General features: G+C 40.6%; 1 protein-coding gene across 5 annotated transcripts in view; it reads left to right on the forward strand.

The window, feature by feature from the left end:
• Positions 1–26,726, forward strand: part of DIP2C (disco interacting protein 2 homolog C) — a 309,433-nt gene that overhangs the window by 166,156 nt on the left and 116,551 nt on the right. For 2 of the 5 annotated variants that reach the window (XM_032685183.1, XM_032685196.1), the window contains exons 2-4: positions 760–831; positions 3,370–3,537; positions 12,821–12,931. In XM_032685183.1, coding sequence (XP_032541074.1) covers positions 760–831; positions 3,370–3,537; positions 12,821–12,931 — 351 coding nt within the window. The remainder of the gene's footprint in view (positions 1–759; positions 832–3,369; positions 3,538–12,820; positions 12,932–26,726) is intronic. The other 3 variants (XM_032685205.1, XM_032685213.1, XM_032685189.1) reach the window with 2 other exon arrangements.

Consider the following 26,726-nt stretch of genomic DNA (forward strand, 5'->3'; position numbering starts at 1 on the left):
TGTTTTACATGACTATTCATCCATCATTTTCTGTCAGAAAACTTTTACAGAATAATATTTTTTAGTGTTTACATTAAAAAAAAACCAACACAACTAACCTGGGGAAGCTGGAGACACAGTGAAGTGTCATTTTAATTGAATTTAGGAAATACAAATGTGTCTCCAAAATTTTTTTTTGAGGTGTAAGTGGAAAGCCAGACAAAGAGTCTTTATGGTACTGTTTTCTAGTGGATCTGTGGTAATTTGTTTTGTTTTGGCTTTGTTCCTCTCAGTACTGCTTAGAAATTAGCTAAAACATTTATATTGCAGAAATGATATAGCAGCAGTTTCAAGTCTTTTGGGCCTCACATGCTTGATTAGAAAAATCCCATTAATGATAGAAAATGCTAATCAGTGATGTGTTTTGCCAGCCACTACAGGCCCACACATTCTATATAATCCATTGTTTATTAACCTAATGAAGGTCATTGTAGCTTTTCAAAGCTTGTGTGACAGCACATCAAAATGGTTTTAAAACTCTGCGCTGCTGGACTTTGGTGCTGGAATAAGTCAAGGCTGGGTATTTACTTGTCAGAATGGCTCCGGCGTAAATTGAGTTTTTTCGGGGTGGAGTGATCATACTGTGCTTCTCATTTGTTCATTATAATTGTCACGACAGAAAAACAGTGCAGCGGTGGCTAAGCTGATGGTGCTGCCATTAAGCAGCTAGACACTGTCTTTATCCACATTGTATTGATTTTCCTTTTCTTTTCTTGACAGGTGACATCACACAGAAAGGATATGAAAAGAAGAGATCAAAATTAATTGGGGCCTACCTGCCACAGCCTCCTGGTATGTATATCTTTGCTTGCGATATATGAAGATGTCAAGTGTACTGATAGTTGCCACTGTAAAAATCTGCATCTCTGAAGGAATATATGTGGCAGAAACAAAGCTATTGTTATGCAGAATAAGCTTATTCCATCCATTTTATGTGTATTTTTATATATATGTCCACTTTGATGTGTGTGTACATATTTTACATACGTTGGTGTGGGTTTGGCAGTCATGTCTGGAAAACTAAATCAGCCTGGGCTTGTTAGAGAGGCATTGTTTGTTGGAAGGAATGCAAGAATATAGAGGAAAACGTGATGTCCTAACTCATTAACATCTCAGCCAAGTAAAGTTTTCTGAACAGAGATATACGCAAGAGTGGAAGAAAACCATGGATCTTTGTACTTTCATCCATTTATGGGTTTTCTATCCCAGTCTCACTTTTGAAGACACTAGAGAGACCAGCAACATCCCTAGAGTCCAGCTTGCCCTCTGGCATGTGAACAACTGACCTTTCATACATACCTGGTCTCAATACTTGCCCAAAAGGTGTAAAAACATCTTTAAACTATATTTAATAATGTATTACCTTATTGAATTTATTTCATATATATGTACAAGAACTTTCAGAGTTCTTTCACTCTTCTGAGGCACTGGGTCATGAAGTTCACTATGTAGTTGGAAGTATTGGTGGAGACCTCTGTTCTGTCTTGGCCTCAGAGGAGTGTACCCACCGTCTCCTGGAATCTCACTGACCTTACAGAGGCTCCACTTGGGCTTGGCTGTCCTCTGAGCCCTTTTTTTTTGCAGGCCTCCTCCTCATTTTACAAAATCTTTCCTTTATGGTGGCATTGATGGGTTTTTATTTAAACTGCTCATGTGTGAAGGCACTGCCTTGTTACTTCTTCAGGTTTATATTTTTGTCTAGCTCCATAGCAGAATGCTGGTTTTGTGCCTTTGGATTTCACTTGGTCTGCTACAGTGTTGGGAACTCCACAAAAGACAGCAGAGTTACAGACACCTCTGTTTTCTGAAGTGATACAGCCTGTTTTGAGAGGGTCTGTGACATTTCCTTACCACTGGGAGCCATTAGAGAATGAAACAAATCAAATCAACAGAATTACAATACCAGAGGTGCAGTTTATTAAATTTCTGGGTATTTAGTGATCTGACCAGACTATCAGACATACAATAGTCTTCACAGTTTGTTCTCATGAGACCTACTTAGGTTTACTGAGTTGTGGAAAGACTGTTGCTTCACAATAATCTTCAATGCAGCAGTGCTTGGTACCACTATTTGTTCATTTGGTTAGTTGGGACTTTTGTTTCTTCACATAAGCAAGTAGAGCTGTTTCTCCAGAAAGCTCATAGTCTTCTGGTCAAACTGTATCCTGGCTGAAACTGCTGGGGATTCATCATGCATGTAATGATGAAAGAGAGAACATGGAGAATCTTTAGGGATTTACCTTTTCAAGGTCTCTATTGTGATATTAAAGTTTTTCAGTGTAAGGAGAAGCAGAGGGATCTCCGTAAGCCAGGTCTGTAGTGGAATACATTCAATAATTTTGGATTGAGGATATAGCTGATTTAGGGCTGTTTTAAAGATGGGATGAAATGGAGTGAACATCTTCTGCTCAACCACTTAGCAGAAAATCGCGCACTAGGAATGTTGGATATGGATAAGTGAAGGAAGATTATAATAGGAACAAGAGGAAAAGTATTGAAATATTCTCCACTGTTTTCTTGTAAATACATTAAGCTCAATTGTTTAGCTAATGGCTAAGTGAATTATTTTATTATAGTGGAAGACAGTGCTTCTGCCATATTAAAGTATTTTTCTGCGGAAACAGATATTATTTGTGCTTGGGTCTTTGCTGTCTTTGTACTTTTTTGTTTGTTTTGTTGTAGTTACCTTTTGGACAAAACTTGAAAAAGTTCAGTTTTATATTCTCCTTCTAAGACTTTACTCATCTGAACGGCTGGAGGTGCCTGCTCACTAGGAAGGGGGAGATGAATCCTTTCCAAGAAGAAATAGGATAACAAAACAGATGCTGCCTTTTGTAAGCCTCTGTTAGTATCTCAACAATCACATATGTGACCAACTAATCTTTTTTTTTTTTCTTTTCTTTTGTAACCTTTTTTGATGGGGAATGCAAGAATTTATAAGCTTTGATGGACTTGGATCTTGCTATTAGGAGGAAACAGAGGTTTTAGAGATATTTTAAAACAGTATGGAAACGGACATAACTCTTTTACTGGGATTGGAGGCTTTGGGAAAGGGCAGGGATTTGCATTCTTTGACAGTATTCAACAAACTAAAGGAAATCCAAAGGCAGTTCCCCTCTGTTGGGACATCCTGCACCTTTACTAGCATTCCTAACGCCCATGTTGGCAGAGTGGAACACTGACCCGCGTTGGCTCCGTGAGTGTCCTGTGGTGTCTGTGCGTGCGTGTGCGTGTGTGCTCTACTGCATGGGGGCAGCAGCTCCACTCGTTGCTGTAACAAATGTAAAAAAACTAAACGTGAATTAATTAGTTTTTTTCGACTTGTTACAGCAGCGAATGGAGCTGCCGCGGTACGGTGTAGACTGCAACACAGTGAAGGAGCTGCCAGAAGAATGCTCCGCACTGCCAACATTGGTGTCTGTGACATCCGGGAAGCGGCCGCTAGAGAGAGAGCAGCCAGCACAGCAGGAAACCGGCCTCTCTTTTATTTTCGTTTTGGTGAGCACGATAAATGTATCTTTTCCAGTCCGTATCTGTATATAACTGTGCCTCATCTGGAAGCCTCTGGTAGACGCCTACGCCAGTATGATAAACATGGGGCTGCCAGTTGCAAGGCAGGACAACCAAAGGACAACATCTGGGAGGCCGTTGCTGGCTTTTGTCTGCCTAAAAGTGAAATGATGGGAAGGGAGAAGGAATAGGTCTACTTAGTAACATTTGAGCATATTAACACTTCTCTAGCTTCCATACTGTGGATACTTTGGAGGAGGTTTCATACAACAAGCTGGTGAAACACAGGCAGGCATGTGTTTTTAATTCCCATTTTGGCACTGCCTTTTCACAGGGCTCTGAACAGGTCCAAGCTCACCAGATTCCGGAGGAAGCTGTAAAAATTTAAGCACCCCTAATACTGTGCTGTTTTCAAGAAGAGATCTTCACCTGAGCTCTGCTCACATCCAAACCATTCAGAAGCAGACTGAATTTTAAGAACAAGCATCAGGCTGGTAGAGCAGACTGGAGAAAGAACATTGTGCAGGGCTAGGTCTCTGCAGTGTGGACTGGCAAGACATGACCCCAGCCATGCCTGCATAACTGTGCCCTTCCCAGGTACCCATCCTGCCTTCTATGGAGACCCGTGGCTGGTGGCAGGCATTCTGCTCTTACTCCCTGCATTTATAGCAAGGCTGCAGAGGATTTGCAGCCCCTCAAGATGCCAGATTTTCTGTTACCAACTGTGAGGCACGTGGAGGACATCACACTCTTGCCCATGTGCTTGCCCATGCTCGTACAGGCAGTCCAGATGTGGTGTAAGAGATTTCTAGAGGGAAGATAAGCATTGCAGTTCTGTCAGGACAAGACATACCTGTAAAAACGTTATCTATTTCAGAAACCTTTCTCCACTCATTCTCATACCAATTTGTCATAAGATTAGGGAGGAGATCCATATGGGATTCTGACTGTATTTGTATTTCTCCTCTTATATGGGAGCTCTAAGTCAGATTCCCTCAGTCTGACATGATTAATTTCCTCTGCACAAGATTTTTGCAAAATGGGAATGATTAAGTGTAAATTGCAATTACAGGATTAACAGTATTAATGATATGAAACCATGTAAGTGCTAAATGTAGGCAGTAGAAGGGTTGGCTATAGACATATATGAACACACACAGACATATAATGGTCTTTTTGTCATGCTTATTGAGGTGTTGTCATTTTAGAAAGAGAGAGCTGTTACTATTTAGGAATGGGATTAATGAAAGGTAAAGCTGGGCAACCATGTGATTGATATTCCTCCAGTGATGTAGTTCACTCTTAGCTCCCTATTGCTGAGAGGACAATCCCAGAGAGCATATTGTCACATATGCTGTACAGCAAACGTGCAGTGAGTGACACACAAGGGATGTGTGTGTCACTCAAGGGATGTGGTGGATGCACTGCACATCTGCAGGCTGATTCCACAGTGCCTGCACAGTAGGCCTGACACATCCAGATGCTGCACAAACTGCACATATGCAAAGGACATTTGTACTGTTCCAGCCGGGCTGTCGAATATCCAGAAATCCGGAACGGATGTGTTGCATTTGGCAGTGTTAATGGGAGAAGGGGTAGTGGGAGCCCCCTTTTTCTTTCCCTTTAAATCTCCACCTGCTTTAAGTCAGGGAGACAAAAGTACAGCTTTGTTTCCTCAAAATGCTTTCTCAGGATGTTAGTTTGTATCAGGAGCTGCTCTGTGCACAGAGTAGTTTTTCTTTTCTTAGTGTGCCTGTGTGTCTGACATCTAAAAAGCATACTGAATTCGGACCTTTATATCTGTACACTCCCTCTTGTGCAGTGACCTTTCTCTTACTATCTCTGTAGACAGCCAAGAGCTGAAAGAATAACCACTTGAACAGACATTTGTTTTAGAATAACTTTCTGAAGGTTATCTTGATTCGATCAGTCAGTTCTGGGTAAGATAACGTGGACAGCTGCATGCGTGCTATTAAGAGAAACCCTCCCCAGAAGAAAAATAACTAAATTACCTGCATTCCCCATAAGCTGTGTTTTTGCCCAATTTGCTTCCAGTCTTTTGCCAGGAAATTTGATTATTCATTCACAGAACAGAGACAATGTTGTTATCAATTAAGCTTTGCTTCTAACAGCTTAGACATGGGTGGTTCATTCTCTCTTAATGAAGTGCTGTGTCTACACTAGATTGCTTTCTGTAATTTCCCATCATTGGTACCACCAGTGTAGCTCTATTTGTAGTGTAACCATGTAGACCAGTCATCAGTGCTTTATTTATTATGGCTGATAAATCTGTGAGATGCAGTGCTTAAAAGGCGCCTGCTGCTCCTTTCACAGGCCTAGAGACAGATCGCTGCACCTCCTGCTGCTGGAGCCCCAACAGCACCAGCTTGGGGACATTTCAAGATACACAGTGCAGAGAAGATAACACATTTGCACAGAAATCCCTTTACCTTATGAAGGAACAATTTTCTCTAGAATTACAGGAACCAATTTCCGTAGCCTCTGTCATTAGCATGACACATATATTAATATATCTGTAGTGTGTGCATACATTTGTATACTTTTCTATGTGTTTGCATGCATGCATTTGCTTTCAGCTATTTCTGCTGCTAACCCTTTGGGCACTCCAAGTAAACTTGGTGATTACAATTTCATTTTCTCTTCCACAGACATTATTTGGATTGCAACATTATTTAGATTGCAAAGAAATGTTTAAACAAAGGTTGATTCTGGAACTGAAAAAATACCCTCATGTATTCATTTTATTAATGCTAACAAGTGTTCCTATCACATCTGCCTTAGTAATTCTTGAAGATCTTATCAAGGAATAACCATGCTGGGGCATTTCAGAGCATGTATATGTGTTGAGAGCATGTATCTCATCTCATTGAAAGGTGTATGCATTGGACAACACATGGAAACAGTGTGGCAGATGTTTCACAGACGAGAAACTATGGCATGTAGACAAATGCTTAGTAAGTTTTGGGTTTAAAGAAGAGTTTTGGTTTGAACTGGTGGATGCTTTGCAGAGCATAGTTTGGTTAAATAGGAAGGCACAGAAAGCATCTGAGAACTGGTTACTGCTTTCGCTTTGCCACTTTGCAGCTGAGAACCCAGTTACCATTTTATCGTTCTTTATTTTTTGGGCATCTCTGTTTTCTATCCTGCACCATAACCTCATAATACTAAACTTTGTTCAAACACAGAGCAAAAAAAATACCTTTCTTCACTTTTCACCTTAATAATAAGGCCAAAAAAAAGCTGTAAGGGAAGAAATGAGTACATGATGAAATCAGTTAGCAATGCAGGTAGTGGTTTCAGCACTCAGCATGATATTTTTTGTCTGGGAGGATATTTTTAGTGCACATCAGAGTTGGGGTGTTTTTCAAAGAATTTGAAGATTTCCAGTAAAATATCTGTTGAATGGTAATGGACACCACCTGCTGAACACAAGAGCATAGGGGGAAACATGAAAGTGTTGGTTTAAAAATCTTGACAAATGGGTGAGAAAAGATGGCTCAGTCAGAGGTGAGTGATGGAGGGTAGAAAGGAAGTGCTTCACTGAGGGCTGGGGCAGTGGAGGTAGAGCCTGTGGAGGTGTTTGAAGAGCTGGGTGCCACTGTCAAAATGAAAAATTGCTGGGATTCACAATGCTGCCCAAATTTGTCTGCAATATGAGTTGACCAGCCCATTGGTGAATGTGTTTGCTGTGTGAACAGGTGGCCTTCTCCTGAAAGAATCTTCAGATGGTACACTGAAGCTGTGTGACTGTCTAAAGAACAATGGAAATCAAACATCACATGTGAATTGGAGCTGTAACGTTATGTCCGCTGTCACTGAGATAAAGGAGAGAAAAAAGAAGCCCATGATATCCATACTAAGCTTGAACTGAAAGCTAAAGCTTGCAAGGAAATGCTGGAAGGCAAAATTGAGATTGTAATAAGGAAAGATGATCAGTTTGAAGTTTGTAGTTTGTTTGAAATCAGGACCAAGTACAGGAGTAAGCTCATCTGTGAAGGAAAAATTGTAAATTAAACAAATCTAATCAGAAATTCCAGTTTTTCCAGATTTATCTAGCAGAAAGTGTCTCCACTTTCCTGGATGTCTTTGGTTAGAAGTATTGCATTTTAAATCTCCTTTGGCTTATCCAGTAAATTCGTTACTTACTTGTACATTTGATGGGAAGAGTGAAATACCATTCTAAGCAAGAAGTTCCATGGGGATGGTGTGACATTTAACCGGTTTACAAAATACACGATGTGTTCACCACCTGGTTTTGCTTTTAAAGCTGAGCCATCAACCATTGCATAGAAGCTCAGGAAATACCGTGAAGAGAAGGTAAATACCACTTCTTAAAACTGCACTGCAAACACTGTTTGCCTTCCTTCCCACTGGCCCTGGAGTTGTTGAGTTTATCCTACAGCTCTCTCTCCTGGGGGGCACACACTGTAAGTTAGTTTTAGAACAATAAATGTAACCTGTGTCTAAGAATACCTTCCTTCTATTTCTTGTCAATTCGACATTTCAGCTTTTAGATATTTTTAGATTCAAAAATTTCACACAGACCTAGGAATAAGAGATATATCAAAGCAGCATGTCAGCTGTCATTAAGGAAACAATTGTCCTCTGTTGGAGAGGGCAATGCAGCTATTGCCACACTATCAGCCCATAGCACTGCAATTTAGCTAAAAAAGAAATAATAAAGAAGGGAATAACAAAGAGGTGAAGGCAAAAAAAAAGGAAAAGGAGGTGAAACCTGATTCCAGCTGACAGTTCTGTACCTTCCATGCAGTTAAAGCTATCCAGATTGCAGTAGTATTGCTTAAATAGCTTTACTGAGGCTCTTGCATTTTCAGCTAAATACAGTCAAGACAGGACCCAGCTTGCAGATTAGGATTTGTGGATTGATATATCTGCATTAAGTTGTCTGCCTATGAACCTTATATTTAAGCTTCCATTCTTATGTGAAGAGACACAGTTAATTCAGTTGATGAAACCCAGAGAGCTTTTCAGTTTATTCAAAAGCAGATACCTACAATGACCACCTGCATAGCTCTCAAGGCTTCACTGGGCTTATGTAGTTGCCTGAAGATAGGTGTTCAGGATTTCCTGTAGTACAGGAGGCATCTGCACAGAGCAAGCACACGTAAAACAAGACTTAAAGGGGATAATATGCCATTCTGGTCAAGCCAAGTGTCATAGCCCACAACATTTGAAAATAAGTTGGACACCTTTGTTTAGAATTCTGAGTCCTGGTCTAGGTCTCTGTTTTTCATAATGGGAGCTTAGTTTAAGCACCTTCTTGTAGACACCCAAATATAGGTGTCTTAATCTGCAAGCTGGATCCTGCATTAGCAGCATTAACTTGTATTAAGAATGTGGCTATTTGCTCTAGTGCACCTGTTGATGCTTATGTGAAATGTGATGACTGTAAAGGCTGATTTCTCAGCCTTTCATATAAAGCATCTGTGTTCCAGGCATATGTATTTTGCTAAAATTCTTTGTGGCTTGTGACAAGTCAATCACTAGTGCTAAGTAGACCATGGTATTATTAAGAATGATGCCAGTTTGACAGTGACTGCGATTGCGTCTGCACACAGGATACTGGTGTGACACTATCCTTTCTTTTAGAAAAGCCATTCATTGCTCTACTGTCTCCTGAAATTTAGGAATTGATCCAAGTACAGATTCTCAAAGCCCATTATGCCACCGCTTCCACCGATTCACAAATGCATCTGGGCGAAGCTGCACTAGAACAAACATTAGCACTTAACTCACAGACCCTTGTGCTGACTGTGAAAGCCATCAATTTTGGGGGTTTAGTTATGTTCAGAAGTCAAAGTGGAAAAAAAAAAAAGATGCTTGTTACTGCACTATACCGCCAGAGCCTTCATGGAGGTGAACAATTCGGCTGTTAACACCGCTTCGCTATTTATGGCAACACTTCACTGATTTCATGGTACTCATTATTCTGCATGGCTTTTACTCCCACCCATCGCTCAGGAATGGCAGCGTGTAGGTTTTCCTATTGTGCACTTTGTTTCACACCGTCACTGGTGCGGTGTGAGGGAGCGGGTGCACGGGAAGCCAAGCTGTGAGTCCAGGCGATTCCAGCTAATTCCTGCTCCAACCCCTTCAGCAGGGAACTGTCATCCAGTTTCTTGCTCTCTCTCCAAAGTCGGGCAGTGCTTTCTGGTTTTGCACATTAAAGGAACGTAGTATGAAGAGGTCTCCCCACAGGTGGCTGATGGAGAGTTTCTTCTCAGTATTTTAGTGCAGCATTAACTTCCTCGTGGTTAACTGGTGGTATCAGTGAGCTGAGTTCACGTCCTGCTCCATACAAGTAGAGGTTTAGTCATTGTTTTTGTATATATGGGAAACTGGGAAGTAAAGCCATCAAATAACCCCCACAGCTCATAAATGCAGAAGACATTTTCTTATTCTCTTCTAGTTTTCTATGGCTACTAGTTTTAAATGACTACTGGTGCAGGATGTTGGGGCTCTCTCTTTCCTGACTCTATGAAGAAAATCTATATTACCAATTGGGTCACAACTGATTTACTTAAAAGAACAAACACATGAATGCAAAGTAAACTAGCTGAAGTGTCTCAGTTTTAGCATTAGATGAGAGAATTGTGTTTCTTTAGTAAGAACAAGAAGCAACATGACATCCATGGTGAGCTGGAGAAGGGAAGAGCCCTTGACAGTGTCAGGGAGCACTGTGGGCGGCAGTGCTGCCAGACCAGTTGGGTGTCCTGCTGTCTTCTGCCACAGCAGGGGAAGCATTTGATGTCACTTTATGTGCACTGTCTTTTTCACACCTGGAAAAAGATCTTTTTGCATTTCCCAGAGCTGCAGAAGAAGAGACTGAGACACTTGAGGTGTCTCACAAACACTAGGCCAGGAAAAGGAAACCACAGGCTTGAACATATTTTATCCAGTGGCTTTCAGGTCTGCCTGAAAAATCTCCCTCCTGCAGCAGCCGTGCACCTCTGAAACTGATGCTTTTCCTGAGAATTTAATTTCTCCTTCTCTAGTTTTCTTTACTTTCTTTTCTTTAGTTTTCTTTAATTTCTCTTCTTTAATTTCTAAAGCCTATTGTTGTTTGAAAGATGCAGTTAATCCCCTTTTCCTGTATCATCACAGTGTTGTAGCAAAGTGGCAACACCTCAATTATCTTTGTTTTTCTCCACATGCCATTGCCCTACACAAATCATTTGCCACGGGAAGCGTGGCACTGCTTTTTTTCACAAAACCTCTGTCACACAGCAGCAGCGTTAGGTCTGCAATTTTTGGGTGCGTTTTTTAGGATTTTTGTAAATATGTGTGATTTCTAGAGATTGTTTCATTTCTGACAATGTGGATAGGGACTGAGATGAATAATGATGCTTAACACCTCATACAGACTGAAAGATAATTTTTGGAAAAATTTCAATCAAAATTAATTTTATTATTAACTGTGTATTATTCATTTTCAGGGTGACCAAATAAAGAAGGAAAAATTCTGAATATAAAAATGAGGAGAAAGTATTTCTTTTCATTATTTCAGTGATTCAGAAGTCAGGTTCACCTGCCTTAGAGAATACAAGGGCAAGAGAAATTACACAGTACTGTATGTGGAGACAGAGGAGTTAAATGAAGACGTTATTTGATTTAAGAGTGTGAATTATTAATCACAATCTGAGTAGAAGAAAATTTATGGTTTCATTCTGTCTTTTAGGCGCCTATGAGATTTTACTCCAAGTATGTTTTTTAGCCAACCAGCCATTTTTCCACAAAATCAAAGCAGACTTGACATTGCTGATATTGCAAAGATTTAAGAGAGAAACTGGATTTTGAGTGCAGTTTGTTTTCACAAAGAACTAAGCATACAATGCCAACTTTTTTTTTTTTTAAATATGCTTTTTAAAGAGCCTGTTGAAACCTAACTGAGAGTGATTGAAGTCATCACAGCATTTTTGCTTGATCTGTATTCTACATAAAAATTATTGTTTCCACAAATGTAAACTCTTATCCTCTCAAATAAGCTGGCATTGAATAGTTCAGAAACAGTAGTGAAGAGATTTTACATTGTGTTTTAATTGAAAAATATGAACATATTTACATGCATTGTTTTGTTGAATCCAATTTCAAATTATTAGTCATCCATTTGATCCCTAAGCGCAAGAGGCCAATTTTACTTCTGTTCTTACAGTTACAGTGTGTAACTGCTTCTTAAAGGCAAAAAAACCCATAAGAGAGCATCAATTTTTTTTTCAGGCACTTCTTGTTCTTTACCCCTGTGCATCACAGTGCCCAAGGCCCTGTGCTTTGTTAGCTCAAACCTGAATGCATTGTTTACTGGGCTTGTCTCCTCAGGTTCTTCTCTGGAAGAAAGCAGGGTACCATATTATGCCACTATTGCAGATGCAGATTTACTTTCTTTTCCTGTTGTTTGTTTGAATTTTCCTGTGTAAGTAATTGCCTTCACTCTTCTCTGGAAGTTGCCTAGGAACATCAGTTTCTAGAAGTGTTTATCTGTGATGCTGTTGTTATACCACTACTGTAATTTTAAGAAGCCTTCAAGAAAATACTGTTAAAAAATAAAGCAAATTCACTATGAGAAAGGGATGAATAAAAGGTTTCAATCTAAAAATACTGATATTTAGGCCCAGCATACTGAGATGCTGCAGGTATATGTATTACAAGGCTACTTCTGTTATTTTGCTGGAACATGTTGGTATTTTCAGCCTGGTTTGGTGCAGTTATTGTTTACTTTCTGGCCTTGATAGCTAAAAATGCCTATATGTATTACTATAATTCCCACAGGAACTAGTTTCCACAGGTTAGTATTGTGTTGTCACCAGCTGATATCATCCAACCAGATGAGGTTTTAGATGATACACACTGGCTAAGTTTTCTTATGAACCAATGGGCAGGAAGGTTTCAATATACATTGCAATGGCATCTGCCTTTATTAGCTCATTAAAATATTTCCTAAATACTGCTTAATGAAAAGTCATCTGTCTGGGGGAAAAAAAATATCTCCAAGCTTACTGTCTCTGTGCTCTTCTTATCCTGTCCATTTTCCTGGAAAAATGGTTCCTTAAAGACAATCAGGAAAATAACCACACCAGAAAAGCTGACCAGAGGCAAGTAGTGTGTTTTCACGTGACGCACTCTAGGCACTGAATGTTCATTTTCTGCTTCTAGTGTATGCTGAACTCCCCCTCACTATAAATCTTCAAAAATTCAATCAGAATGAGCTGTTTGGTTTCTTTTATTATTGCAGGAGTGGACCAGGCATTACCACAAGAACGTCGAACTCCTGTTACTCCGTCCTCTTCCTCTCGATATCACCGTCGCAGGTCCTCAGGGTCACGGGATGAGCGCTACAGGTCGGGTAAGTAGAACTGAAGACCCCAGAATTGGAATGAAAAGTTGAAATGTCTGGTTCTCTTCTTTCCTCTTTTTAAAAAAGAATTTTGTTGTAAACTCATGTAGCTCTATATGGGAAGCATTCATTGTGCAAATACAGAGGAATGTCCAAGCATGCAGGGATGGAGTTGCAAAGCCAAAGTACAACTGGAATTGAATCTGGCAGCAAATGTGAAGGGAGGCAAGAAGGCCTTCTGCAGGCACATTAGTAATGAAAGGAAGACAAGAGGAAACATGGGCCCACCCCTGAATAGGGCAGAGGACCAGGTCACAAAGGGCATGAAAAAGGCTAAGACACTTAATGCCTTCTTTGCCTTGATCTGTACTGATGAGACTTGTGTTCAGGAATCCAAGGCATCTGGGACTAGTGAGAAAGTCTTGAGTAATGAAAACTTACCCTCTGTGAAGGAGAATCAGGACAGGGAATATTTGATCAAATCAGATGAGCAGAAGTCCATGGGACATGATGGAATGCATCATTGACCAATGTCATTATGAGTCCACTCTCAACTCCTTGAAAAGTTGTATCAACTGGGGAGGTTCCCAAGGACTGAGAGCAAGGAAGATTCCTTCCTGTCTTCAAGAAAGGCAAGAAATAGCATCTGGGAAACTACAGGCCAGCCAGACTCATCTCAATCTCTGAGAAGGTGGTGGAGCAAATAATCCTGGAAACTGTTTTTAAATATATGAAGGACAAAGAGGTTACTGGGAGTAGACAGCATGGATTTATAAAGTGCTGTTACTAGGTTGGTCAGTTCATGCTCAATCAACCTAATAGCCTTCTACAATGAGAGGACTGCCTTGGAGGTGGAGGGAAGAGCAGTGGATGTTGTATGCCTTGACTTTAGTGAGGCTTTTAACAGTGTCTCTCATAAAATCCTCCTTGAGAAACTGGTGATGTACGGAATAGATAAGTGGACAGTGAGGTGGACTGAAAATTGGCTGAAGTGTTAAGCTTTGAGAGTTATGAGCAATGGCACAAAGTCCAGCTGGACACCAGTCTCTGGTGGGGTGCTCTGGGGGTGAATGCTTGCTCCAGTACCTTTTACTAGCTTCATCAATGACCTTGGTGTTAAGACAGAGTGCACTCTTCCCACATTGGCAGATGATACCAAAGTAGAAGGAGTGGTTGATTTACCACAAGTGTGTAGTGCCATTCAGAGGGATCTGGGCAGGCTGGAGGAGTGGGCAAACAGGAATACAGTGAAGGCTGACAAAGGGAAATGCAAAGTCCAGTGCCTGGGAAGGAATAACCCCATGCACTCAGACAGCTTGGGGCCCACTGGCTGGAAAAACAGCGAAGTTCTGGTGGACATGAGCTAGGAGGGTGTTCTTATGGCAAAGCCCTCCTGGGCTGCACTTTGAGAAATGCTGCCAGCAGGTCTGGGGAGGTGATCCTTCCCATCTGCTTAGCACTGGTGAGGCACACCTGGAGTGCTGGATCCAGTGTTAGGCTCCTCAGTACAGGAGGGATATGGATGTACTGGATTGAGTCCAACAAAAAACCACAAAGATGATTAACAAATAGAGCCTGTGATATGTGAGGAGAGGCTGAGAGAGCTGGGGTTGTACAGCCTGGGGAGTGATCTTGTCCACATGTATAAGTACCTGATAGGGGAATTAAAGGATATGGAGCGAGACTCTTCTCACTGGTATCCAGTGGCAGGACAAGAGACAACTGGCACAAACTGATATATGAAAAATTCCATGTAAGCACAAGTAGAAACTTTTTTACTCAATGAGTGGTCAAGCACTGGCACAGGTTGCCCAGAGAGGTTGTGGTGCCTCTATTCTTGGAGGTGTTCAAAACCCCATTGGACGTGGCCCCAGGCAACCTGCTGTAGATAACCCTCCTTAGAGCAGAAAGTTGGACCAGATGATCTCCAAAGGTTCCTGCTGACCTACTCCAGTTTGTGGTTCTGTGGCACAGCTGGATTTTACTGTACTGATTCTAGTTCGGTGAATACCATAAGAAAAATATTTAATTTGAAGTATAACAAGTTGGGAACATCATTATGCCTAAATAGAATCACTGATTAAAGGCGGATAAAATTAATTTCAAAGCTCAACAAAAGGGTAAAAACTTATTTCCAGATGAATGGGATCCAACTCTCTTCATGATGTTGCTCCAGATGTAACACAAAGTGCAAGAAGTGATTGGTTTATTACTGGTTTTTAACAGCCTCAACAGGAAGGATGTTGAGGTGCTGGAGTGTGTCCAGAGAAGGGCAGTGAAACTGGTGAAGGGTCTGGAGCACAGGTCTTATGAGGAGCGGCTGAGGGAGCTGAGGGTATTTAGCCTGGAGAAAAGGAGGCTCAGGGGAGACTTTATCACTCTCTAAAACTACCTGAAAGGAGGTTGTTGTGAGGTGGGTGTTGGTCTCTTCTCCCAAGTAACAAGAGATGGGGCAAGAGGAAATGGCCTCAAGTTGTACCAGGTGAGATTTAGATACGATATTAGGAAAAATTTCTTCGCTGCAAGGATGGTCAAGTTGTCAGTTATTGAAACAGGCTGCCCAGGGAAGTGGTGGAACCACCATCCCTGGAAGTGTTCAAAAGGCATGTGGATGTGGCACCTGGGGATGTGGTTTGGTGGTGAACTCGGTGGTACTGGGTTAATGGTTGGTCTCGATAATCTTATCTTATCTTTCCCAACCTTAACAATTCTGTGATTCTGTGAAGGAAAAGTGAGCTCTGAAACTTCTTTACTCATACCTTTGAAGGCATAAACTGAATGTACTACACCTTAGCTGGATGAAGGCTAGGTGTGCTCAGCTGTTGTTTCAACTGCTATAGGGATTGTTGCAGTGTAAACGTCCTTCCCAGATGACAGCCAGAGGCCATGGACTCGTTCGTCTGGTACTGCCTCTCTTGCAGCTGCAGGATGAGAGAGCTATAGACAGCAGCACACCTTTGTGGCAGAGAGACCCTTGTGAGCTGAGAGTCATAAGCCAGGACCTGGTGGCTATGGAGGGTGCCAAGGAACTGACTGTGGAAGGTCTGGATTGTGTTTGAGAGATGCATCTTTCTGGACACAGTCAGACTCATTGTGCTGACACAACTGGAAAATTATAGAGAACTCCTTATTAAACCTTTTGTAACATATCTCTGGTTCATTGCATTAGTCAAAGAGCTTGCCAGTCCCATTTAAAGGAAAATTAAATGATAAATGTGTCAGAGAAAGTTCATGTGTGTCCAGGCCATTCTGATAAATTTTTAAAACTCCCCTCTCCCTTCAGAAACCTTGGGTTCATACTGTAGATGCTGCCAATTTTTTGTTGAATAATGGTTGTGGTATCTGCATGATAATTCCTTGATATATAAGCTCCTGGAAGCTTCTCCAACATTACACTAAAAATGGTCTGATTTTTATCCAGTGTTTTTAAATAGGTAAAAAAATACTATTCCTGAACTTGTCTAATTTGTGGGCGTGCAGCACATGGTCCTCAAACATCCAAGCTGTGACTCTCCAGAGCAATTCTGTTAAAAACATGTGCATTTGACTGTGTGTTGAAAGTTGTCTGCTTAAGCTATGCGTGACATTTGTAAACTAAGATGTTGAGTCAGTTTGGGGATAGGCAAAAGGAAACATCATGCACAGCTTCCCTGTGCCTCTTCTGAGCCCCCAGGAGTGCTCTGAGTTGGTGTTTCTGCTCCTTGGTTTCAGTTGCTGCCTGCTGCCTTAAAAGGAAGGCATTTGTTCAGCGAAATGGTGCATAAGGTCCTGCCTTAGGGATAGGGCAAGTTGTTGTAATGAGAGAGGGATATATATGTATATATATATATGTGTATATATATATATATATATAAAAATGATAAAGACACAAACTTTGTTGCTGAGAGGAAAAGTAATGAATTGAGTGTAAAGGGTTGTTATTAGTGCAGCAGTCTCACTTTAGGAGAGTCAGGAGTATATTACAAATGCAGATCTTTCTTGCTGTTGTGAAAATGTCCTCGATGTTAAAACTGAAAAGCCTGACAGTATTTTGGGGACTTGTGGCAGGCTTTGAATTCCTACATTGGTTGTTGTATAGCATAACTCCTCAGTGAGTCATTGAGCTCTTCAGCAAATTGGTTTGAACACTTCCTGCATCTTCACTTGCTTAAGAGAAAACAGTATGGAGCAAATGTCAGTAAAGGTAAATGTAAACATACATTTCAATTTTGAAAAGTTATCAGATCATTTTCAAATTTACTTTCAGAGGAGCTTTGCTTAGATACAGTGCAATGTTCCTACCCTGAACTGTGTTCTCCCCTTCTGTACTTTGCCCCTGTGAGATCAGAAGCCTGTTTCTTTCTTGGTCTGTAATTCATACTCTCTATTACTGTAGGCTGCAAACTTGCAAGTCAGATTTCATTCTCGTTATCTTGTTTTCAAATTCAGATTTGCTTCAGGTAGAAACCTTTGTTTTGCTTGTTGTTTTGCTGTGCTTAATAGTTCACCATCTCTGCTCTGATCACATTGTGATTGTTAGATCCTAGCTGTTACCCATTTTCAGTGTTTGTTATCATATTTGGCACATCTCCTTGGAAAAGGCCCAAAAGAAAATGAATGCACAGTCTTTAACCAATAAGGAATTCACTTCTAGGAAAACATTTCCCTTCCTTGGTGTTTTTGCACAATTTATTTCAATTAACATCTGCAAACAGATCCTCCATTCCGACTCTGATCAAAGTACTTTTCTGTCTCTTCTTGGTAAGGTTTTCCTAATTGGAAGTCTAAGATTCTGAAAGTCATTCAGTTTTCTTTCCATGCCTTTGCTTTTTACATAGATTTAGATGTCAGCGAAGATTGTTTAATGAACTCTCTTTGGAGACTCAAAATTATTGCTGCCACTAATACCACCTTCAACTTTTGGTCTTTTATTATGGAAAATGTCAGACTGTGACATTTTAAATCCCTACCTATTTTCTTACTTCAGTCTTTATTATTATTATTATTATTATTATTATTATTATTATTATTTCATTAATGTAATAGAATTTTTAGCACTGTAATTGTGAAAACCTGGTTTCTATGATTTTTATATTCTAAATAAAATTAAATCTTGAGTTTATAGAAGCTATTTTTTCCCCTAAATGTTCCTGGTACATTTTACGTTTCAAGACAATTTGATTTTAGAATTCAGCCTACATTGGAAATTTAGTCTAATTCTTTAAAACCAAAAAGGTTTAAAATTCCTTGGCTGCTTTTTTTCATACAAGAAGGGATGCTGAAATCGTTATGTTTCAAAAAGTCAGCTTTGATATTTTTTTTGATGCCTAAAGAAATAGATAATGCTATAAGTGTAGTAACTGAATCAGTGCAGGGTTAAGCTATATTATTTACTTTATACAAATGTGGCAAATAGTTTAGCTGATTTTAATCCAAAAGCATTTTTTAATTTGTTTACTACTGAATTTAAAAAGATCACTTAGTATTTACTCACTTTGAAACAGTATTTGGAAATGTTTTCCAAGTGTAGATCATGCAATGTTTTTCTCTTAGCAGCTGCCATTCCTTATCCTGTGCTTGTACTATAACATTGTCTTGGGGCTCAAGATGATGATGAAGCCAAATGTTGCTATAGGCTGGATCAGTAACTTTGGCCAAGAGGCTTTCCTGGCCAGTGGATTTTCAGGCAAGAAAACTCAGAGGAAAGCAGGCTTACACTGCACTTCTGGCTCTGCGTGTGGAATGTCGGCATCGGGCTTGGTCTGGCTCGAGCAATGGGACTGCAAAATCAGGCACAGACTGGAGTATGAGTTAGTAATGGTCATGTAGATTTAGCTGCAGTTGGACAAACAGCTTTGTTTCCTTAGTAACATTTAGAAACTAGGTTTCTCAAATACATCTGGAAGCTGCAAGGCCATGAATTTGGTATGGTGTGTTGAGATAAGGAGATAGGAATTATGTGATGGAGTAGGCAGTGGCTAATCTGAATGGCTTAGCTTTCACACCCTTGCCATGCCATCCGAATGAGCTAACTCAGTTGAAGACTGAGATTTTTGGAGGATCTTGTCCTTACATGCCCTCCATACGGTCACTAGGGACCTGTTTGCTCCCTGGTTAGCACTGACTACATTCTGCTCCTGCTAATATTGAATCTCTCATAGAAGGACCTGAAGCTTCTGCCACCATTATTTAAAACACCATTGTATAGGCTGTCTTGTTGTTAGAAGAATGGTCTTAACTGATTTGGTGCTTAAAATAGTGACCTGTAACCCCTCCACAGTGTTGCCCTGAAGTAGTCCTGCTCGAGTTTGGCCCCTTGCCTGTGGCTGCCTGTTGTGGTGGCCTGAAGCAGAGCTGGGCTCTGCTGCCACATAAAGGCTGCACTGCAGTACAGCAGCAGCTGCTGCTGTGGCACTGCCAAACGACATACCCCTAGGGTAACTGGGCAGGTCCTTGTCTTCAGAAATTGTTTTCTTGGTCACGATAAATCTCCCTCAGTTCTTTGTTTCTCAGCTGGTCATGATCTGCAGGGTTCAGAGAGCAACTCTCCTTCAGGGACTTTCAGCATCTGTTTTAACTGCTCTCTAGGGAACAGGAATGTTGTCCTCCCTTAGCTGGATGTTCAATACACAAAGAACTGAAACATCAGGTCCCTTCCAACTTCATTTTTCCAAGGGAACACCCTGTGGCCTTTAGATTAGGCCAGAGCAAAATGCTAGATTTCTTCGTCCCAATGCTGACAACCAGAGCACCTTCTCATGTATCAGGACTTGGCTTTTACTGTTTCCACATCTTGTCAGTGAAAAAACCCAAACAATCAAAACCAGAAGAGATAACATAAAAAATGTGCACCCGTAAAATTTAGAAACTAAAACCAATCAACATTAAATGATAGGGAATGTGGTGTAATGTGTTCAAGGCACATATATGTGTTAGGAATGAGATAGCAGCTCTACGATTTCTACTGCACCAGAATTCTCCTCTGATAAGATGAGAATAGGAGAGATGGGTTGGGCCAAGTTTATTAAGTTCCTTGTTTCTCATGAGCTTTCTAAGAGGGCTTGAAGATGACCAGAGCACCACCTGGATGGAGCAAGTGTAATCCTTAAGAAAAATGAGGCCAGGAGCAAGTGTAATCCTTAAGAAAAATGAGGCCAGTGAGCTCTAAAAACTGAGTTCTCCAGATGTCAGAAATTATGTGGGAAGTAGCAGCATAAGTGAAATTGTTCTGTGAAAGGCTTCATAGAATCATAGAATATGTGGAGTTGGAAGGGACTCATCAGGATCATCGAGTCCAACTCCTGGTCCTGCACAGGACACCCCAAGAATCACACCATGTGCCTTGAGAGTGTTGTCCAAATGCTTCTTGAACTCAAGCAGGCTTCTTTCGTACTGTCCCAGAGGAAAGGCCAGCAGATGAGAGCATGTGTGCTACATGTGCTATGTAGACAGATTTTAGAAGGCCCAGCAGAGGGTGAGCACAGAGCTGGGAGCTGAGAAATGGAGTGTTTTGAGAAATGCTGTTTGTGGAATCAGCATCTTTCAACTGGTAACATGGAAAAAGGGTCCTGTCTGTAAAGTGGTTGTGGTACCCGCAGTCTCAGCAAGGACTACCTCCCTTCTCCCACTTTTGCTGAATTTTGTCCCATACATTTACGTTGTCAAGATGAGAAAGAAAAAATTGGTCTGGTACAGCATCCCTGGAGAGCTACCAGCTTCTGCCCCAGAGATCTCACCACTGCAAGGAACAGCCCATTTTCCAAGTACACTCAGCAGTTCTTTTAAAAGACATCTTAATATAGGAGGTTTTTGGAGGCACTGCCAAAACAAATGCATCCCTACTACAACTCTTGCAGCAAAAATTCCTCAGCCACCTTTCCCACACTGTTGTTCAACAGGGAAAAGACTAAACAGCTTATACTGAGCATGAAATTGTGAAAATTCAGAACAAATGATCCCAGGCCAGGTTTGAGGGTCATTTGAAATAGGGGAGCTAAAAATAAAAGAACATTCCCTCTAGACCCAAATCCTAGAGAAGCTGGCACCAGACCCGAGGTACCTGATCTGCTCTGCTCTAGGAGCTTCAGGAGCCTTACCACATATTTGTTCTCATTTACCATGAGGTAAGTGTGTGTATGAACCCTAACAAAGGTTGCTGACACTTTGCATCTTTACAGCTTACCTCATGGTGATTTTAAAATATTTGATTAGCTTATGTTTTGTGCTTTTGAAAGTATATTCAAGATCTCACTCTACAATCCTGCCAGAACTGACAAAGAAGAATTACACTGTGAGACTATGAGAGTTGTTGTATGTGGCAAAGGATGGAGTGGGAAGATTTGAGGAATCATTTTTATTGAACCCTCATCACACAGCATTTCTCCAAAGAATAAGGGAAAAGGAAAATAGGATTAATGTTCTGTGTATCAAGACAGAATTGCTTAGAAGTATTTACGTGGCTTGTCATAAAACAAATAGTTTTTTAACCTTTGAGGTGAGTGAAGGTTACTTTTAAGAGTTAATTTGAAATCATTAACCTGACTGTAAACAGACTTATTCAGAAATTAATTAATCTCCTATTCTATTTAGCTTACTTTCAAAGTTAATTTCAAGCTACAACTCGATCAGTGCAAAAAAGAGGTTGAAGAAAAACTGTGGCAAATATGTAACTTACATAGCCACATTCTTGCTTTTGACCCAGCAGAAAAATTTGTAAGGATAAGTGTAGAACTCTTGAGGAACATTATTTGAGGATCTCCAGAGAGAAACAAATAGGAAGTTGGTTTACTTCAGATTGCACAGTTAGGGGGCCTGAGATGAGATCACCATGTGAAGCTGACTTTCAGATTGCATTACAAATCAGATAATAAATAAATGGAGGGATGGAAATTATTAGTGGGAGACTTACATGTTTTTTCATTTCACTTATGAGTAGAATTTATATAACTTTAAATCTCAGTTTTGAGAAAGACATTTTAAAGTATGCTTTATTATAATACCTGAAGAATCCAAAGTAAGGCAAAAACTGTGCCTTTCAGCAAAACTAGCAGTGGAGTCATAAAGAGTTCAATCTGCTATTTTGGTGTCCTCTGTTTCCAGCATGTAACCTCTGTGTTTCACAGCCTACCCGCACGTCTTTCCCAACTGTATGTTCAGGTTTTCCCTTCCTTCTACACAAAATTATGGATTATCACCACTTCCAGCCAAACTGGGACATGACAGCCATGCTTCTTTAGAGTTAGGCTTTCTAACCACGTGAGAATATACCAAGCATCTAGCTTCTGCATGTGTGCACCAGCTGGGGACAGAAGATGCTCAGGAGGTACTAAGCATGGGCACAGCCCTTTGTGGAGTTCACAGAGCACAGTTTCCTGTGGAGTTTGTTGGCTGCAGCATTCTTGAAGACCCAAGCCTTTTTCAGTGGCACATTTATGGGAGTAGAGATCTTTCCTAAACCACTGACTTTTCACTGTCAAAAGTTGTACAGATCAACAAAATTTGGCCCCAAGTTCATGAAATGGCAGCAGAACTTTCCCCTGCATATTCATGTATCCCCAGGTCCCAGTAAAACTAGAGGCCCCATATATATAGTTTAAATATCCCAAAGGCTGAAACTTGCACACTTAAGTTGTTTTCTGGAAGGTAAGCAACAGTTTATTTCTTCTAGTAACCTCTACAGCCCTCCTATAAATGGCAGTCATCTCAGAGCAGCTGTTCTTGCATTCAGTCAAGTATTCACTGTGTTTGCTGTGAATGCCATATTTCAGAATTAATACCACACCTGCTTGCAGCTGGAGAGAAATTAGGTGTCACACTGTTGGGGCTATGTGCTTTCCTGTGTTAATACCCAGAGAGATTGTGAAAGTATTGTGAGACTTATTCATTGCAGCATCACCCACAGCAAAGATCTGTTATTATATGGACTCACTCACATTCACATTCCCAGGGGTGAAATGATTTCCCAAGGACTGATCTGTGTTGGATGAACACAGCAATTTTTATGAAATCACTTGCCCTGTATTGGCCTGAAAACAACTCAATGCTGTTAGCCCAGGACAATCAAAAGACAAAGCCCAACTGTAATCTGTTCTGATGATACCACATTTACTGTGTCTCACCCTATTTAGCATGTCCTGATTGCATTTCCAATAGATGTAGCTACCAAATTATCTCTACTCAGAGTACTTAAAGGCCACATATTAGGAAATGAATTCTCAGTATATCCTTGGTTTCCATGGTAGCTCTAACAAAGGTCTGATTAAACTCATAAGAGACTTTCATGCTTTCAACTACTGGTTTCCTGTAAGACAGCAATTGCCAACCTTCTCTCCGTGTAATTATTTAGCATAAAATTGCTATACTTAGAATTGTCTTATCAAGAACTTTCAGCCAAAATTCACCTTTCATAATGCTGTTTTCCTATAGTGTCAGCTGTCACCCTGTAATAACTAGAGATTGTTGTGATTATTCTGCAGCACTGTGTGTTGATGCAGATAGCTGCCCTTCCTTCCATTGCCTCCTCTGCCTGTTCTTCCAGCTGTTTTCCTTGATGCCATCCCAGATTCCGGCTTTCCTATGACAGAGACTTATTTGTGGTTTTACTTTTGTTAAATGTCTGACTTCAGGGCTGATCCTCTACTGCAGTATAAATAAGACATAACTATGTATTGTATGTACATAAATGACCTCTTGTTAAAAATCCTTTGGCATTCTCAATTCATTAGAGCAGAGCATCAACCTTCTTGATCTTAATAATCCTACCATTCTGCAAGCAAGTCAATTGTGTTTGTGGACTATCCTGTAATAAGCAAGAAGGCTAAACCTTCTCAGAGTCCTACTCCCAGTTGTATCATCACGTTACTAGGAATTGGCTACTAAACCAAAGGAATAAAAATTGTTTCCAAGGGCTAACTCAAAAAAACCAACCAACCAACCCAAAAAAAAAAAAAAAAAAGAAGAAAAAAAGACAAAAAGAGCTCAGGGAAGAAGAATTACGTGAGGCAAAAGAAATAAAGGAAATGGATGAATTCAGATTACAACTGAGGTATGTCTCAGGTATGTCTCTGAGCAGTTTTATTCTTCCAAGGTAAGTCCCCTGAAAGGAGGGATGGAAGTAGTGCCACTACTTTAGAACAGTAAAACCAGGCTGCATGGTAGGGACTCTGTTGTGTAATTCTGCATCTGTACAGCAAAAATTAGGCAACAGCTTGTTTTTCCATATTTGTGTTTCTTAAACAGCTGGTGATTGTGTATCAAGGCTTTATAATTACTAGGAAAATGAAAACGTGAGCAAAACCAACAGAAGGAATACATTATACCAGAAACAGAAGTAGAAACAATCTACTATCTTGATTCTAGCAATGCAAGATTCCTGTCTACAGCCAGTTTAATTTCTTGTCTTAAAAAGAAACAGAGCTACATGATAAATGAGATGTAGGACAACTACTGGACAGCAACTGCAAGACCTGGTTTAAGTACAAAAAAAAGATACTGTTTTTCTTTTGTGTACTGAGGCATTTTATGCAAGGCGTGCGAAAACCAGTTTTATAATGTGGAATTTTTTAATGTAGCTGTTGCTTGCCATGGGATGAACACTCTATTTCGTGATCCATGCAGAACTCATACCCAGATCCCTGATCCAGGAGGAGATATTGCTTTGCTTACAGTACATTGAGTGTTAGACATACCTATGGAGCAAATACAGCTAATACTGAATAAGGGAACCTGCTGAGGCGTGTTAAACTTATATAGGAAAAAAAATGTAACAACTCCTCCACCTCCAGGAAGAATGCAACTCTTAATTTGTTGAATAGGTTTTTGGGTTTGGTTTTTTTTTTAAAGAAATGCCAAACAAAAAAGGAGCAAACTTATTATTCTAAAAGCTGCAAAAGTCTGTAGGAGGACTAGGAATTTGCAACGTGTTTCAAATGTCTCAGTTACAGTTCAAAACTTTCAAGGGCACCATATCTGGCCCAAGTAAGGAATCCCTGTTTGTGGGGTGTAAGGGGAAGGGCGAGTCAGGAGTATGCTCCGTGCCAAGTGAGGATGCACTCTTCAGAAGAGTGCTCTTCTAGCAGCTGTAGAGAAACACAAGACAGTGTAGCACAACTCCATATGTGGAGCAGGAAATGGCTGACCTTGTTCATCACATAACAATTGCTTTTTTGCTTCAGGAAAGGAAGACTGATTTGCTTGTGGAGGTAGCTGAGCCTGGAAGGATCATACGTACTGTCTTGCCCAAGGGAAATGACTAGGAGAGGGCAGCTTGTCATAGAGGGAAGTCACCACTTGTTCTAAGTATGCATTTGGTTGTGCAAGGAGGAGAGAAAGTATGTTCTCCAGAAAAGACTTCTTTAACAGTTCCAAAGAGACTTTTATTATCCCAGAGACAGTAAAAAACCATCCAACTCAACTTCTGACTAAATAAAAATTTTTCATGTTCTCCCACAAAAAAGATTAGATTTCAGGTCATCAACAGTGTATGGAATAAATTGTTAAAGAACACTGTAAACGAGGAGTCAGAAGTTTGAGCAGTCTGAAATCAACAGTGTTTGTTTCTGTATTTTGGGGCGTTTTTATTTAACCTTTGACCTCTGCCCACCTATCAGCAATTATCTCCTGGTTATCTTCTGTCACCCAGTTATCCCCTTTGAGAATGGGTTGTCTCTCCAACGCCATCATGCATTTAAGATGAGCACTGTCTGAACACAGGCTCACCCCTCTGGCTGGGCTGTGTGCTGGCCACTGATGCTCCAGTCTCCTGCTGGTTTGCTGTGTTGAGGGATCCCACTGGAGCAGCATGTCAGTGCGGGCAGGATGCCGCTTTGTTCCACAGGAACGGAGAGGTGGGTTTATTCCCTTTTCTATGGGCACTGAATAGGAAGCTGAGAAAGACCACAGAGAACACAGTGTCCATATCAAGCTGGTGCTGCACGGTGTCTGTTGGTGGGTTTGGTTTTTTCCTGAGCCTTTTCAGTTAAACAGGGAGCACAACATTTTACCAAGTTACGAGATAAACCAGATGAAAAGAATGACTGCACTAAGCAGAGCACCTCCCAGGAAAGATGGGCAGTTCATCCTGCTTGGTGGAATGAGGAATTTACCTTGATTAGCAATAGATGAGAGTTTCTGATTATGGAATGCAGTGGCTGATGCCATAGGTCATCACTCTGGGAGTCTGAACTTACAGGCTCTCATTCTCTATGCCAGTTTTAATTTCTCTGCCCTTTGTTTTGAGGCCTCATCTCTTGTTTAATAGATGATTAGCTCTTTGAAGGGAAACTTTCTCTCTACCACCTGCTTGTTTTTACAGTTCCACTTCCTTTCTATTTGACTTCCTGACTTTACTCCCAGAAGTATGCTTGCCCTCTCTATCCTGTCACAAAAAGTAAAGGGAGGGAATAAACAAGTAAAAATACTTGAATGCAACAGGGAAAAGACTGGGGACAGAGCTGTTTTCTCTGCAGTTTGCTAAATATTACCAGGCAACCTAGAAGATGTATGTGTCAGGTTGCATGCTGAACACCAGGCTGATTGGTGTTAAGCAGTGAGCACAAGTTAAGCAATGAGCCTTCCCAAGTGTTTTGCTTTACTTTTTCCCATTTATTGATTCCTTGAGTACAAACACACAAATTGGATTCAACATATGGTTGGCAACCTAAAACAGTGGAGGACAGCAGCAAATAAGGCACTGTATATTGGTTCCTACTACTGTAGATAGATTCTACTCTGCTTTAAATTTTCTTTTGAGACGTTCTTTTGGGAAAGCCAGGTGGGAAAAGTGTTATTTTGTTATCTGCAGGGGTGCTTTGAAGAGTCAGGATCT

This window comes from Chiroxiphia lanceolata, chromosome 1 (genome assembly GCF_009829145.1).
Source record: "Chiroxiphia lanceolata isolate bChiLan1 chromosome 1, bChiLan1.pri, whole genome shotgun sequence".
Classification (NCBI taxonomy): Eukaryota; Metazoa; Chordata; class Aves; order Passeriformes; family Pipridae; genus Chiroxiphia; species Chiroxiphia lanceolata.